At 56.5% G+C, this 12,563-nt stretch overlaps 2 protein-coding genes across 3 annotated transcripts in view; both read left to right on the top strand.

Annotated features, from left to right (window-relative positions):
- LOC142923964 (uncharacterized) overlaps positions 1–2,979 on the top strand; it is a 56,595-nt gene extending 53,616 nt beyond the window's left edge. For both annotated transcript variants that reach the window (XM_076064995.1, XM_076064994.1), the window contains exon 6: positions 2,804–2,979. The gene's annotated coding sequence lies outside the window, so the exon portion shown is untranslated. The remainder of the gene's footprint in view (positions 1–2,803) is intronic.
- Positions 2,980–8,393: 5,414 nt separating this feature from the next.
- Positions 8,394–12,563, top strand: part of LOC142923966 (kinesin-like protein KIF2A) — an 81,151-nt gene continuing 76,981 nt past the window's right edge. Inside the window, 1 exon segment of the mRNA XM_076064998.1 lies at positions 8,394–8,782. Coding sequence (XP_075921113.1) covers positions 8,723–8,782 — 60 coding nt within the window. The 5' untranslated portion in view covers positions 8,394–8,722.

Below are 12,563 nucleotides of genomic sequence, written 5' to 3'. Positions count from 1 at the left end.
CCGTTTTTCCCCGTGTCTCCCCCCGTGTCTCTCCCTCCCCGTGTCTCTCTCTCCCCGTGTCTCCCCGTGTCTCTCTCCCCGTGTCACCCCGTGTCTCTCCCCGTGTCTCCCCCCGTGTCTCTCCCCATGTCTCCCCGTGTCTCTCTCTCCCCGTGTCTCCCCGTGTCTCCCCGTGTCTCTCCCCATGTCTCCCCGTGTCTCCCCGTGTCTCTCCCCGTGTCTCTCTCTCCTCGTGTCTCCCCGTGTCTCCCCCCGTGTCTCTCCCCGTGTCTCCCCCCGTGTCTCTCCCCGTGTCTCCCCCCGTGTCTCTCTCTCCCCGTGTCTCCCTGTGTCTCCCCGTGTCTCTCCCCGTGTCTCCCCATGTCTCCCCGTGTCTCTCTCCCCGTGTCTCCCCGTGTCTCCCCGTGTCTCCCCGTGTCTCTCTCCCCCCGTGTCTCTCTCTCCTCGTGTCTCCCCGTGTCTCCCCCCGTGTCTCTCCCCGTGTCTCCCCCCGTGTCTCTCCCCGTGTCTCCCCCCGTGTCTCTCTCTCCCCGTGTCTCCCCGTGTCTCCCCGTGTCTCCCCGTGTCTCCCCGTGTCTCTCCCCGTGTCTCTCCCCGTGTCTCCCCGTGTCTCCCCGTTTTTCCCCGTGTCTCCCCCCGTGTCTCTCCCTCCTCGTGTCTCCCCGTGTCTCTCCCCGTGTCTCCCCGTGTCTCCCCGTGTCTCTCTCTCCCCGTGTCTCCCCGTGTCTCTCCCCGTGTCTCTCCCCGTGTCTCCCCGTCTCCCCGTGTCTCCCCGTGTCTCTCCACGTGTCTCCCCGTGTCTCCCCGTGTCTCCCCGTGTCTCCCCCCGTGTCTCTCTCTCCCCGTGTCTCCCCGTGTCTCCCCGTGTCTCTCTCTCCGTGTCTCTCTCCGTGTCTCTCTCCCCGTGTCTCCGTGTCTCTTTCCCCATGTCTCCCCGTGTCTCTCTCTCCCCGTGTCTCCCCGTGTCTCCCTGTGTCTCCCCCCGTGTCTCTCTCTCTCCCCGTGTCTCCCCGTGTCTCCCCGTGTCCCCCCGTGTCTCCCCGTGTCTCCCCCCGTGTCTCTCTCTCCCCGTGTCTCTCTCCCCGTGTCTCCCCGTGTCTCCCCGTGTCTCCCCGTGTCTCTCCCCGTGTCTCCCCGTGTCTCCCCGTCTCCCCGTGTCTCCCCGTGTCTCTCCCCGTGTCTCCTCGTGTCTCCCCGTGTCTCCCCCCGGGTCTCTCTCTCCCCGTGTCTCCCCGTGTCTCCCCGTGTCTCCCCGTGTCTCTCTCTCCGTGTCTCTCTCCCCGTGTCTCCGTGTCTCTTTCCCCGTGTCTCCCCGTGTCTCTCTCTCCCCGTGTCTCCCCGTGTCTCCCTGTGTCTCCCCCCGTGTCTCTCTCTCCCCGTGTCTCCCCCTGTCCCCCCGTGTCCCCCCGTGTCTCCCCGTGTCTCCCCCGTGTCTCTCTCTCCCCGTGTCTCTCTCCCCGTGTCCCCCCGTGTCTCCCCGTGTCTCCCCGTGTCTCTCCCCGTGTCTCTCCCCGTGTCTCCCCGTGTCTCCCCCCGTGTCTCTCTCTCCCCGTGTCTCCCCGTGTCTCCCCGTGTCTCCCCGTGTCTCTCTCTCCCCGTGTCTCCCCGTGTCTCCCCGTGTCTCCCCCCGTGTCTCTCCCCGTGTCTCCCCGTGTCTCTCTCTCCCCGTGTCTCCCCCCGTGTCTCTCTCTCCCCTTGTCTCTCTCTCACCGTGTCTCTCTCCCCGTGTCTCTCCGTGTCCCCCCGTGTCTCCCCGTGTCTCTCTCCCCGTGTCTCCCCCCATGTCTCTCCCGTGTCTCCCCGTGTCTCCCCGTGTCTCTCTCTCCCCGTGTCTCCTCCCGTGTCTCTCTCTCCCCTTGTCTCTCTCTCCCCGTGTCTCTCTCCCTGTGTCTCTCCGTGTCCCCCCGTGTCTCCCCGTGTCTCTCTCCATGTCTCTCTCCCCGTGTCTCCCCTCGTGTCTCTCTCTCCCCGTGTCTCCCCATGTCTCTCCGTGTCTCCCCCCGTGTCTCTCTCTCCCTGTGTCTCCCCGTGTCTCTCTCTCCCCGTGTCTCCCCATGTCTCTCCGTGTCTCTTTCCCCGTGTCTCCCCTCGTGTCTCTCTCTCCCCGTGTCTCCCCATGTCTCTCCGTGTCTCCCCCCGTGTCTCTCTCTCCCCGTGTCTCCCCGTGTCTCCCCGTGTCTCTCTCTCCCCGTGTCTCCCCGTGTCTCCCCGTGTCTCCCCGTGTCTCTATCTCCCCGTGTCTCTCCCCGTGTCTCTCTCTCCCCGTGTCTCTCTCTCCCCGTGTCTCCCCGTGTCTCTCTCCCCGTTTTCCCCCCGTGTCTCTCCCCGTGTCTCCCCCCGTGTCTCTCCCCATGTCTCGCCGTGTCTCTCCCCGTGTCTCCCCCCGTGTCTCTCTCGCCCCGTGTCTCCCCGTGTCTCTCCCCGTGTTTCTCCCCGTGTCTCCCCGTGTCTCTCCCCGTGTCTCCCCCCGTGTCTCTCTCGCCCCGTGTCTCCCCGTGTCTCCCCGTGTCTCTCCCCGTGTCTCTCCCCGTGTCTCCCCCCGTGTCTCTCTCCCCGTGTCTCCCCGTGTCCCCCCGTGTCTCCCCGTGTCTCCCCGTGTCTCTCTCTCCCCGTGTCTCTCTCTCCCCGTGTCTCCCCCCGTGTCTCTCTCTCCCCGTGTCTCTCCCCGTGTCTCTCTCCCCGTGTCTCTCTCCCCGTGTCTCCCCGTGTCCCCCCGTGTCTCCCCGTGTCTCCCCGTGTCTCTCTCCCCGTGTCTCTCTCCCCCCGTGTCTCTCCCCGTGTCTCTCCCCGTGTCTCCCCCTAGGCCGCAAGAAGTCAAGCTGTGTCCGTGAGGTGGAGCGCCTGCAGAGGAATCGTGAACAACGCAGAGCCCAGCAGCAGGAGCTGAGAGAGCGGAGAGCCCAGGGGAGACACGGGGGGAGACAGAGACACGGGGAGACACGGGGGGAGACAGAGACACGGGGGGAGACAGAGACACGGGGAGAGAGAGACACGGGGAGACACGGGGAGAGAGACACGGGGGAGACATGTGAACCTGTGTCTGTGTGTGTGTCTGTGTGTGTGTCTGTGTGTGTGTGTCTGTGTGTGTATGTGTCTGTGTGTGTGTGTCTCTGTGTGTGTGTCTGTGTGTGTGTGTCTGTGTGTGTGTCTGTGTGTCTGTGTGTGTGTGTGTCTGTGTGTGTGTGACTGTGTGTGTGTGTGACTGTGTGTGTGTGTGACTGTGTGTGTGTGTGTGACTTTGTGTGTGTGTGTGACTGTGTGTGTGTGTGACTGTGTGTGTGTGTGACTGTGTGTGTGTGACTGTGTGTGTGTGACTGTGTGTGTGTAACTGTGTGTGTGTCTGTGTGTGTGTGACTGTGTGTGTGTCTGTGTGTGTGTGACTGTGTGTGTGTGACTGTGTGTGACTGTGTGTGTGACTGTGTGTGTGTGACTGTGTGTGACTGTGTGTGACTGTGTGTGTGTGTGTGTCTGTGTGTGACTGTGTGTGTGTGTCTGTGTGTGACTGTGTGACTGTGTGTGACTGTGTGTGTGCGTCTGTGTGTGTGCGTCTGTGTGTGTGACTGTGTGTGTGTGTGACAGTGTGTGACTGTGTGTGTGTGTGACTGTGTGTGTGTGTGACTGTGTGTGTGACTGTGTGTGACTGTGTGTGTGTGTGTCTGTGTGTGTGTGACTGTGTGTGTGTGACTGTGTGTGTGTGTGTGACTGTGTGTCTGTGTGTGACTGTGTGTCTGTGTGTGACTGTGTGTGTGACTGTGTGTGACTGTGTGTGTGTGTGACTGCGTGTGTGTGTGACTGTGTCTGTGTGTGTGTGTGACTGTGTCTGTGTGTGTGTGTGACTGTGTCTATGTGTGTGTGTGACTGTGTCTGTGTGTGACTGTGTGTGTGTGTGACTGTGTGTGTGTGACTGTGTGTGTGTGTGACTGTGTGTGTGTGATTACCATGAAACCACGAATTAAACTGAAATATGTAACTAATAAGCTTGTGCCGGAGGCCCCGGGGGGCCAGGCGTCTATGACGTCTCCTGGCCAAACCCCAATTGGCGGAGCCAGGAGATTGAATACCTACCCTCGGGGCTACTCCAGAAACAACGAAAAGCCACTACGGGTGGCCACGTGGAATGTTCGAACGCTCACTGCAGAGGAGAGGCTGCCACTCCTCTGTCGGGAGCTGGACCGGTACCGCCTGGATCTATGCGGCATTCAGGAGGTCCGGTGGACCGGCTCTGGCTCCTGCCACCATGAGGGGTGGACGGTCCTCTACTCGGAGCAGCAGACTGCCAAACAACAGGGTGTGGGTCTTCTTTTGAACAAAAGAATGAGGGGGCGTGGGAGCGTGGCGGTGAGGTGTGGGAAGCTGTAAGCCCCAGGCTACTTTGGGCTCGCCTTCCCATCAACCGGAGGCGAGGAATGGTGGTCGTGGTTACTTATGCCCCCACCGAAGATGAACATCCGTGGAGGGATGCAGGCAAAGCCGATGAGTCAGATGCCTTCTATGACCTCCTGTCACAGGTGCTGGCTAAAGTGGCCCCTCGGGATAGAGTCATCATGTTGGGTGACTTCAATGCCCGAGTTGGTCATGATACTGGCACCTGGTCTGGAGTGATTGGAGGGCATGGGCCAGATCAGCTCAATAACAACGGTAGGAGGCTGCTAGATTTTTGTGTAGCCCATGGGCTTGTAATTACCAACACGCTGTTCCGGCATCGGCGCATCCACACAACATCATGGATGCATGCCGGGTCCAAGCAAGAACATCTGCTGGACTACATAGTGACAGACCAGCGAATGCGAGCCCATGTCCTTGACACCAGGACCTACCGTGGAGCTGATCTGCCCTCTGACCATCGACTAGTCATCTGTAAGATGTGCCTGCCATTCTTCCACTCCGGTGGTGGGTGTACACCCAGGACCCCATTCCAACATAAAGTGGCCTGGTCTCAGTTATCTGATGAAAGTTGCAAGCGAGAATTTCATCATCGCTTGCGGCTGGGATTGGCATCGTCCCCGACTCCTCCTGATGTCGAGGATAAATGGGCGAGGTTTAGGACTGTGACTCATGCAGCTGCAATGGCTGCTTTGGGTACGCGGTCCAGACCTCCCCAAAGACCCTGGCTGACAGAGGAGGTGTTCAGGATGGTTGAGAAAAAGCGACAGGCCCACTGTCATCGGCTACAGAATCCCACGTCAGAGAATGAGGAGGCTTACCGCAGCCTTCGCTCGGAGGTTCGGAAAGCCGTGAGGCGCTGCAAGGATGGGTGGTGGTCGCGGGTTGCTGAGGAGATGGAGTCTGCCTCAGTGGCCCGTGATCACAAATCTCTATTTAACTCCATCAAAAAAGTAACCTGCAGCGCCACACCTATTACCATCATTAGGGGAAAAAACGGTGATCCAATCTCCGACCCCCAGGAACAGGTTCGCAGATTTGCTGAGCATTTCTGTGAGGTCCTGGGGGAGGGAAATCCCTCAGCCAGGAAAACATCGTGGCACAAAGTGAGGATGACCCTGCTGTGGCTGCGGTGCCTCAAATATTGGAAGAAATCACCCCCTGTGAGTGGCTGGCTGAGGTGCCATCTGCTGAGGAAGTATTGAAGGCGATCCGGAGTCTGAGACCAGGAAAGGCAGCAGGCAGAGATGATCTCCCAAGCGAAATGCTGAGGGAGGGTGGCGTTTGTGCACAGACTGCCCTATATGACATCATAACAAAAGTCTGGACCACTGGACGGGTTCCGCAGGATTGGAAGGATGCCCTGGTGGTCCCCCTTTTTAAGAAGGGGGACCGCACAGACTGTAACAACTACAGGGGCATCTCACTCCTCAGTGTGCCGGGAAAGGTCCTGGCAAGGATTATTCAGCATCGCCTTGCCAGGCACGCTGAGGAGAGGCTTGCGGAGCCCCAATGCGGTTTCAGGAAAGGGCGGTCCTGCACAGATGCCATATTTTCTGTCCGTCTGCTACAGCAGAGGTGTAGGGAATTCCAACAAGACCTACATCTCTGCTTTATTGACCTGGTCAAGGCCTATGATACCATCAGTAGGCCTGGGCTCTGGGTCGTTCTTTGTGCTTTTGGAGTACCTGACCCTCTGCTCACGATCATTAAGGACCTTCATGATGGTGAACGGGCCCGGGTAAAACTACGTGGCCGGGAGTCAGAGCCATTCCCTGTACACCTTGGGGTGCGACAGGGATGTCCTCTGGCTCCCACATTATTTAACATCTATTTTGACCACGTAGTTTGTGAAGCCTTCAATAGCTGTACCGGGGGAATCTCCATATGGTACAGATATAATGGGAGGCTAATCGATGCCCGGGTGCGGTCAAGGGATGGCTCCCTATTGCTCAACCACGTTATGTATGCTGATGATTTGGTAATAGCTGCTCAGTCAGAGGAGGAGTTGGAGACGCTGCTGCTGAGACTGGAGCGTGCCACTAAGAGGTGGGGCCTTACCATCAGCCCCACCAAAACTAAGCACCTGCCTGGGTATTTTGTACCATCGGACACTCAACCCCCACAACTCCCAATCGGTGATGGGGCAGTTGTGGAGAGAGTGGAGAGTTTCCCATACCTGGGCAGTGTGCTTATGACTGGCTCCAGTTTAACAGCAGAGGTCTCACTCCGAATCAGTCGAGCGGCAATATCTTTTCATCGGTTGCGTAACGCTGTGTGGAAGCTACCTGGTCTGTCGCTCCGCACTAAGCTTCAGGTCTTCTCGGCCACGGTCATTCCCTCCCTTCTCTGCGCTTGCGAAGCGTGGACCCCCCTAATGGAACATCTTCGCCGGTTGGAAACATTTAGGCTGGCCTGCCTACGATCCATCCTGGGTTTAACCAGACTGGATTGTGTGAGGAGCTCACAAATCCTTGAAAGATCTGGGCAGGGTCCCATCGGTGAGCTCCTCCGGCAGGCAAGGCTGCGATGGCTGGGTCATGTAGCCCGCATGCCCAGCCACCGCATGCCGAAACAGCTTTTGTTTGGCCGGATTGAGGGGTCTAAGCGGGCGCGGCACGGGCTAGAGAAGAGATGGAGTGATGTGGTACAGGAGGACGTGGAGCTGAGTGGACTTGCCGATGACTGGTACCAGCGGTGTCAAGATCGGCCTCTGTGGAGGAGGCTCGTGAAGGACGCTACTGGGCAGTTGGAGGCAGTCGCCCTCCAACAACAACGGAGGGCGGAGGAGCGACGCTCACAACAGCGAGCGGAGCGCCGGGTGGCTAAAGCACAGCAGGTTGGCACAGTAGGGGGCACAGGTGGTGCATCAGCCAGTCATCTCAGTCAGTCGACCCGTGGCACCTGGGTCTGCCCCGTGACCTACTGCCAGTGGGCGTTCGACACTTCACGTGGCCTCAGGGTGCACATAGCCTGGCACAAGCGTCGTGGTGACGTCACCGCCACTTAGTGGCGAATGGCGGTTGTTGTTGTTGTTGTGTGACTGTGTGTGTGTGTCACTGTGTGTGTGTCACTGTGTGTGTGTGTGACTGTGTGTGACTGTGTATGTGTGACTGTGTGTGTGTGTGTGACTGTGTGTGTGTGACTGTGTGTGTGTGACTGTGTGTGTGTGACTGTGTGTGTGTGTGTCACTGTGTGTGTGTATGACTGTGTGTGTGTGACTGTGTGTGTGTGTGACTGTGTGTGTGTGTCTGTGTGTGTGTGACTGTGTGTGTGACTGTGTGTGTGTGACTGTGTGTGTGACTGTGTGTGTGTGACTGTGTGTCTGTGTGACTGTGTGTGTGTGACTGTGTGTGTGTGACTGTGTGACTGTGTGTGTGTGACTGTGTGTGTGTGTGTGACTGTGTGTGACTGTGTGTGTGTGTGACTGTGTGTGTGTGTGACTGTGTGTGTGTGTGAGTGTGTGTGTGTGTGACTGTGTGTGTGTGTGACTGTGTGTGTGTGTGTCTGTGTGTGTGTGACTGTGTGTGTGTGTGTGACTGTGTGTGTGTGTGACTGTGTGTGTGTGTGACTGTGTGTGTGTGTCTGTGTGTGTGTGACTGTGTGTGTGTGACTGTGTGTGTGTGACTGTGTGTGACTGTGTCTGTGTGTGTGACTGTGTGTGTGTGTGACTGTGTGTGTGTGTGACTGTGTGTGTGTGTGTGACTGTGTGTGTGTGACTGTGTGTGTGTGTGTGTGTGACTGTGTGTGTGTGTGACTGTGTGTGTGTGTGACTGTGTGTGTGTGTGACTGTGTGTGTGTGACTGTGTGTGTGTGTGACTGTGTGTGTGTGTGACTGTGTGTGTGTGTGACTGTGTGTGTGTGTGACTGTGTGTGTGTGACTGTGTGTGTGTGACTGTGTGTGTGTGTCACTGTGTGTGTGTGTGACTGTGTGTGTGTGACTGTGTGTGTGTGTCTGTGTGTGACTGTGTGTGTGTGTGACTGTGTGTGTGTGTGAGACTGTGTGTGTGTGTGACTGTGTGTGTGTGTCACTGTGTGTGTGTGACTGTGTGTGTGTGACTGTGTGTGTGTGACTGTGTGAGTGTGTGACTGTGTGTGTGTGTGACTGTGTGTGTGTGTGACTGTGTGTGTGTCACTGTGTGTGTGTGTGACTGTGTGTGTGTGTGACTGTGTGTGTGTGTGTGACTGTGTGTGTGTGACTGTGTGTGTGTGTGACTGTGTGTGACTGTGTGTGTGTGTGACTGTGTGTGTGTGACTGTGTGTGTGTGTGACTGTGTGTGTGTGTGTTCTCCCACCACAGGAGGTGGACACGTCTCAACCCAACTGGGAGTTCTCTGAAATGATCGCTGACTTCCGCTCTAATCTCGACCTCTCCTCCCTCGCCAGCGACATGGAGCCTGTGAGTGGCACCTCGCCTGGTACACAGGAGATGTTGACTACCTCGCCTGGTACACAGGAGATGTTGACTACCTCTCCTGGTACACAGGAGATGTTGACTACCTCGCCTGGTGTACAGGAGATGTTGACTACCTCTCCTGGTCTACAGGAGATGTTGACTACCTCGCCTGGTGTACAGGAGATGTTGACTACCTCGCCTGGTGTACAGGAGATGTTGACTACCTCGCCTGGTCTACAGGAGATGTTGACCACCTCGCCTGGTACACAGGAGATGTTGACTACCTCGCCTGGTACACAGGAGATGTTGACTACCTCGCCTGGTCTACAGGAGATGTTGACTACCTCGCCTGGTGTACAGGAGATGTTGACTACCTCGCCTGGTGTACAGGAGATGTTGACTACCTCGCCTGGTACACAGGAGATGTTGACTACCTCGCCTGGTACACAGGAGATGTTGACTACCTCGCCTGGTACACAGGAGATGTTGACTACCTCGCCTGGTGTACAGGAGATGTTGACTACCTCGCCTGGTACACAGGAGATGTTGACTACCTCGCCTGGTACACAGGAGATGTTGACTACCTCGCCTGGTGTACAGGAGATGTTGACTACCTCGCCTGGTCTACAGGAGATGTTGACTACCTCGCCTGGTCTACAGGAGATGTTGACTACCTCTCCTGGTACACAGGAGATGTTGACTACCTCGCCTGGTGTACAGGAGATGTTGACTACCTCGCCTGGTCTACAGGAGATGTTGACTACCTCGCCTGGTACACAGGAGATGTTGACTACCTCGCCTGGTACACAGGAGATGTTGATTACCTCGCCTGGTACACAGGAGATGTTGACTACCTCGCCTGGTACACAGGAGATGTTGACTACCTCGCCTGGTACACAGGAGATGTTGACTACCTGGCCTGGTCTACAGGAGATGTTGACTACCTCGCCTGGTACACAGGAGATGTTGACTACCTCGCCTGGTGTACAGGAGATGTTGACTACCTCGCCTGGTCTACAGGAGATGTTGACTACCTCGCCTGGTACACAGGAGATGTTGACTACCTCGCCTGGTGTACAGGAGATGTTGACTACCTCGCCTGGTCTACAGGAGATGTTGACTACCTCGCCTGGTGTACAGGAGATGTTGACTACCTCGCCTGGTACACAGGAGATGTTGACTACCTCGCCTGGTACACAGGAGATGTTGACTACCTCGCCTGGTCTACAGGAGATGTTGACTACCTCGCCTGGTACACAGGAGATGTTGACTACCTCGCCTGGTGTACAGGAAATGTTGACTACCTCGCCTGGTACACAGGAGATGTTGACTACCTCGCCTGGTACACAGGAGATGTTGACTACCTCGCCTGGTACACAGGAGATGTTGACTACCTCGCCTGGTCTACAGGAGATGTTGACTACCTCGCCTGGTACACAGGAGATGTTGACCACCTCGCCTGGTACACAGGAGATGTTGACTACCTCGCCTGGTACACAGGAGATGTTGACTACCTCGCCTGGTGTACAGGAGATGTTGACTACCTCGCCTGGTACACAGGAGATGTTGACTACCTCGCCTGGTACACAGGAGATGTTGACTACCTCGCCTGGTCTACAGGAGATGTTGACTACCTCGCCTGGTGTACAGGAGATGTTGACTACCTCGCCTGGTACACAGGAGATGTTGACTACCTCGCCTGGTGTACAGGAGATGTTGACTACCTTGCCTGGTCTACAGGAGATGTTGACTACCTCGCCTGGTGTACAGGAGATGTTGACTACCTCGCCTGGTACACAGGAGATGTTGACTACCTCGCCTGGTACACAGGAGATGTTGACTACCTCGCCTGGTCTACAGGAGATGTTGACTACCTCGCCTGGTACACAGGAGATGTTGACCACCTCGCCTGGTACACAGGAGATGTTGACTACCTCGCCTGGTACACAGGAGATGTTGACTACCTCGCCTGGTCTACAGGAGATGTTGACTACCTCGCCTGGTACACAGGAGATGTTGACTACCTCGCCTGGTGTACAGGAGATGTTGACTACCTCGCCTGGTACACAGGAGATGTTGACTACCTCGCCTGGTATACAGGAGATGTTGACTACCTCGCCTGGTACACAGGAGATGTTGACTACCTCGCCTGGTCTACAGGAGATGTTGACTACCTCGCCTGGTGTACAGGAGATGTTGACTACCTCGCCCGGTGTACAGGAGATGTTGACTACCTCGCCTGGTACACAGGAGATGTTGACTACCTCGCCTGGTCTACAGGAAATGTTGACTACCTCGCCTGGTACACAGGAGATGTTGACTACCTCGCCTGGTCTACAGGAGATGTTGACTACCTCGCCTGGTACACAGGAGATGTTGACTACCTCGCCTGGTACACAGGAGATGTTGACTACCTCGCCTGGTACACAGGAGATGTTGACTACCTCGCCTGGTCTACAGGAGATGTTGACTACCTCGCCTGGTCTAGAGGAGATGTTGACTACCTCGCCTGGTGTACAGGAGATGTTGACTACCTCGCCTGGTACACAGGAGATGTTGACTACCTCGCCTGGTACACAGGAGATGTTGACTACCTCGCCTGGTGTACAGGAGATGTTGATTACCTCGCCTGGTACACAGGAGATGTTGACTACCTCGCCTGGTCTACAGGAGATGTTGACTACCTCGCCTGGTCTACAGGAGATGTTGACTACCTCGCCTGGTGTACAGGAGATGTTGACTACCTCGCCTGGTACACAGGAGATGTTGACTACCTCGCCTGGTACACAGGAGATGTTGACTACCTCGCCTGGTACACAGGAGATGTTGACTACCTCGCCTGGTCTACAGGAGATGTTGACTACCTCGCCTGGTACACAGGAGATGTTGACCACCTCGCCTGATGTACAGGAGATGTTGACTACCTCGCCTGGTACACAGGAGATGTTGACTACCTCGCCTGGTACACAGGAGATGTTGACTACCTCGCCTGGTGTACAGGAGATGTTGACTACCTCGCCTGGTCTACAGGAGATGTTGACTACCTCGCCTGATACACAGGAGATGTTGACTACCTCGCCTGGTCTACAGGAGATGTTGACTACCTCGCCTGGTACACAGGAGATGTTGACTACCTCGCCTGGTACACAGGAGATGTTGACTACCTCGCCTGGTGTACAGGAGATGTTGACTACCTCGCCTGGTGTACAGGAGATGTTGACTACCTCGCCTGGTCTACAGGAGATGTTGACTACCTCGCCTGGTACACAGGAGATGTTGACTACCTCGCCTGGTACACAGGAGATGTTGACTACCTCGCCTGGTACACAGGAGATGTTGACTACCTCGCCTGGTGTACAGGAGATGTTGACTACCTCGCCTGGTCTACAGGAGATGTTGACTACCTCGCCTGGTCTACAGGAGATGTTGACTACCTCGCCTGGTACACAGGAGATGTTGACTACCTCGCCTGGTCTACAGGAGATGTTGACTACCTCGCCTGGTACACAGGAGATGTTGACTACCTCGCCTGGTGTACAGGAGATGTTGACTACCTCGCCTGGTCTACAGGAGATGTTGACTACCTCGCCTGGTCTACAGGAGATGTTGACTACCTCGCCTGGTACACAGGAGATGTTAACTACCTCACCTGGTACACAGGAGATGTTGACTACCTCGCCAGGTCTACAGGAGATGTTGACTACCTCGCCTGGTACACAGGAGATGTTGACTACCTCGCCTGGTACACAGGAGATGTTGACTACCTCGCCTGGTCTACAGGAGA

The sequence above is a fragment of the Petromyzon marinus genome, unplaced genomic scaffold (assembly GCF_048934315.1).
Source record: "Petromyzon marinus isolate PM22_M1 ecotype Great Lakes invasive population unplaced genomic scaffold, UKy_Petmar_22M1.pri1.0 PM_Scaffold_97, whole genome shotgun sequence".
Taxonomy (NCBI): domain Eukaryota; kingdom Metazoa; phylum Chordata; class Hyperoartia; order Petromyzontiformes; family Petromyzontidae; genus Petromyzon; species Petromyzon marinus.
This window is presented reverse-complemented; position numbering and strand designations above follow the sequence as displayed.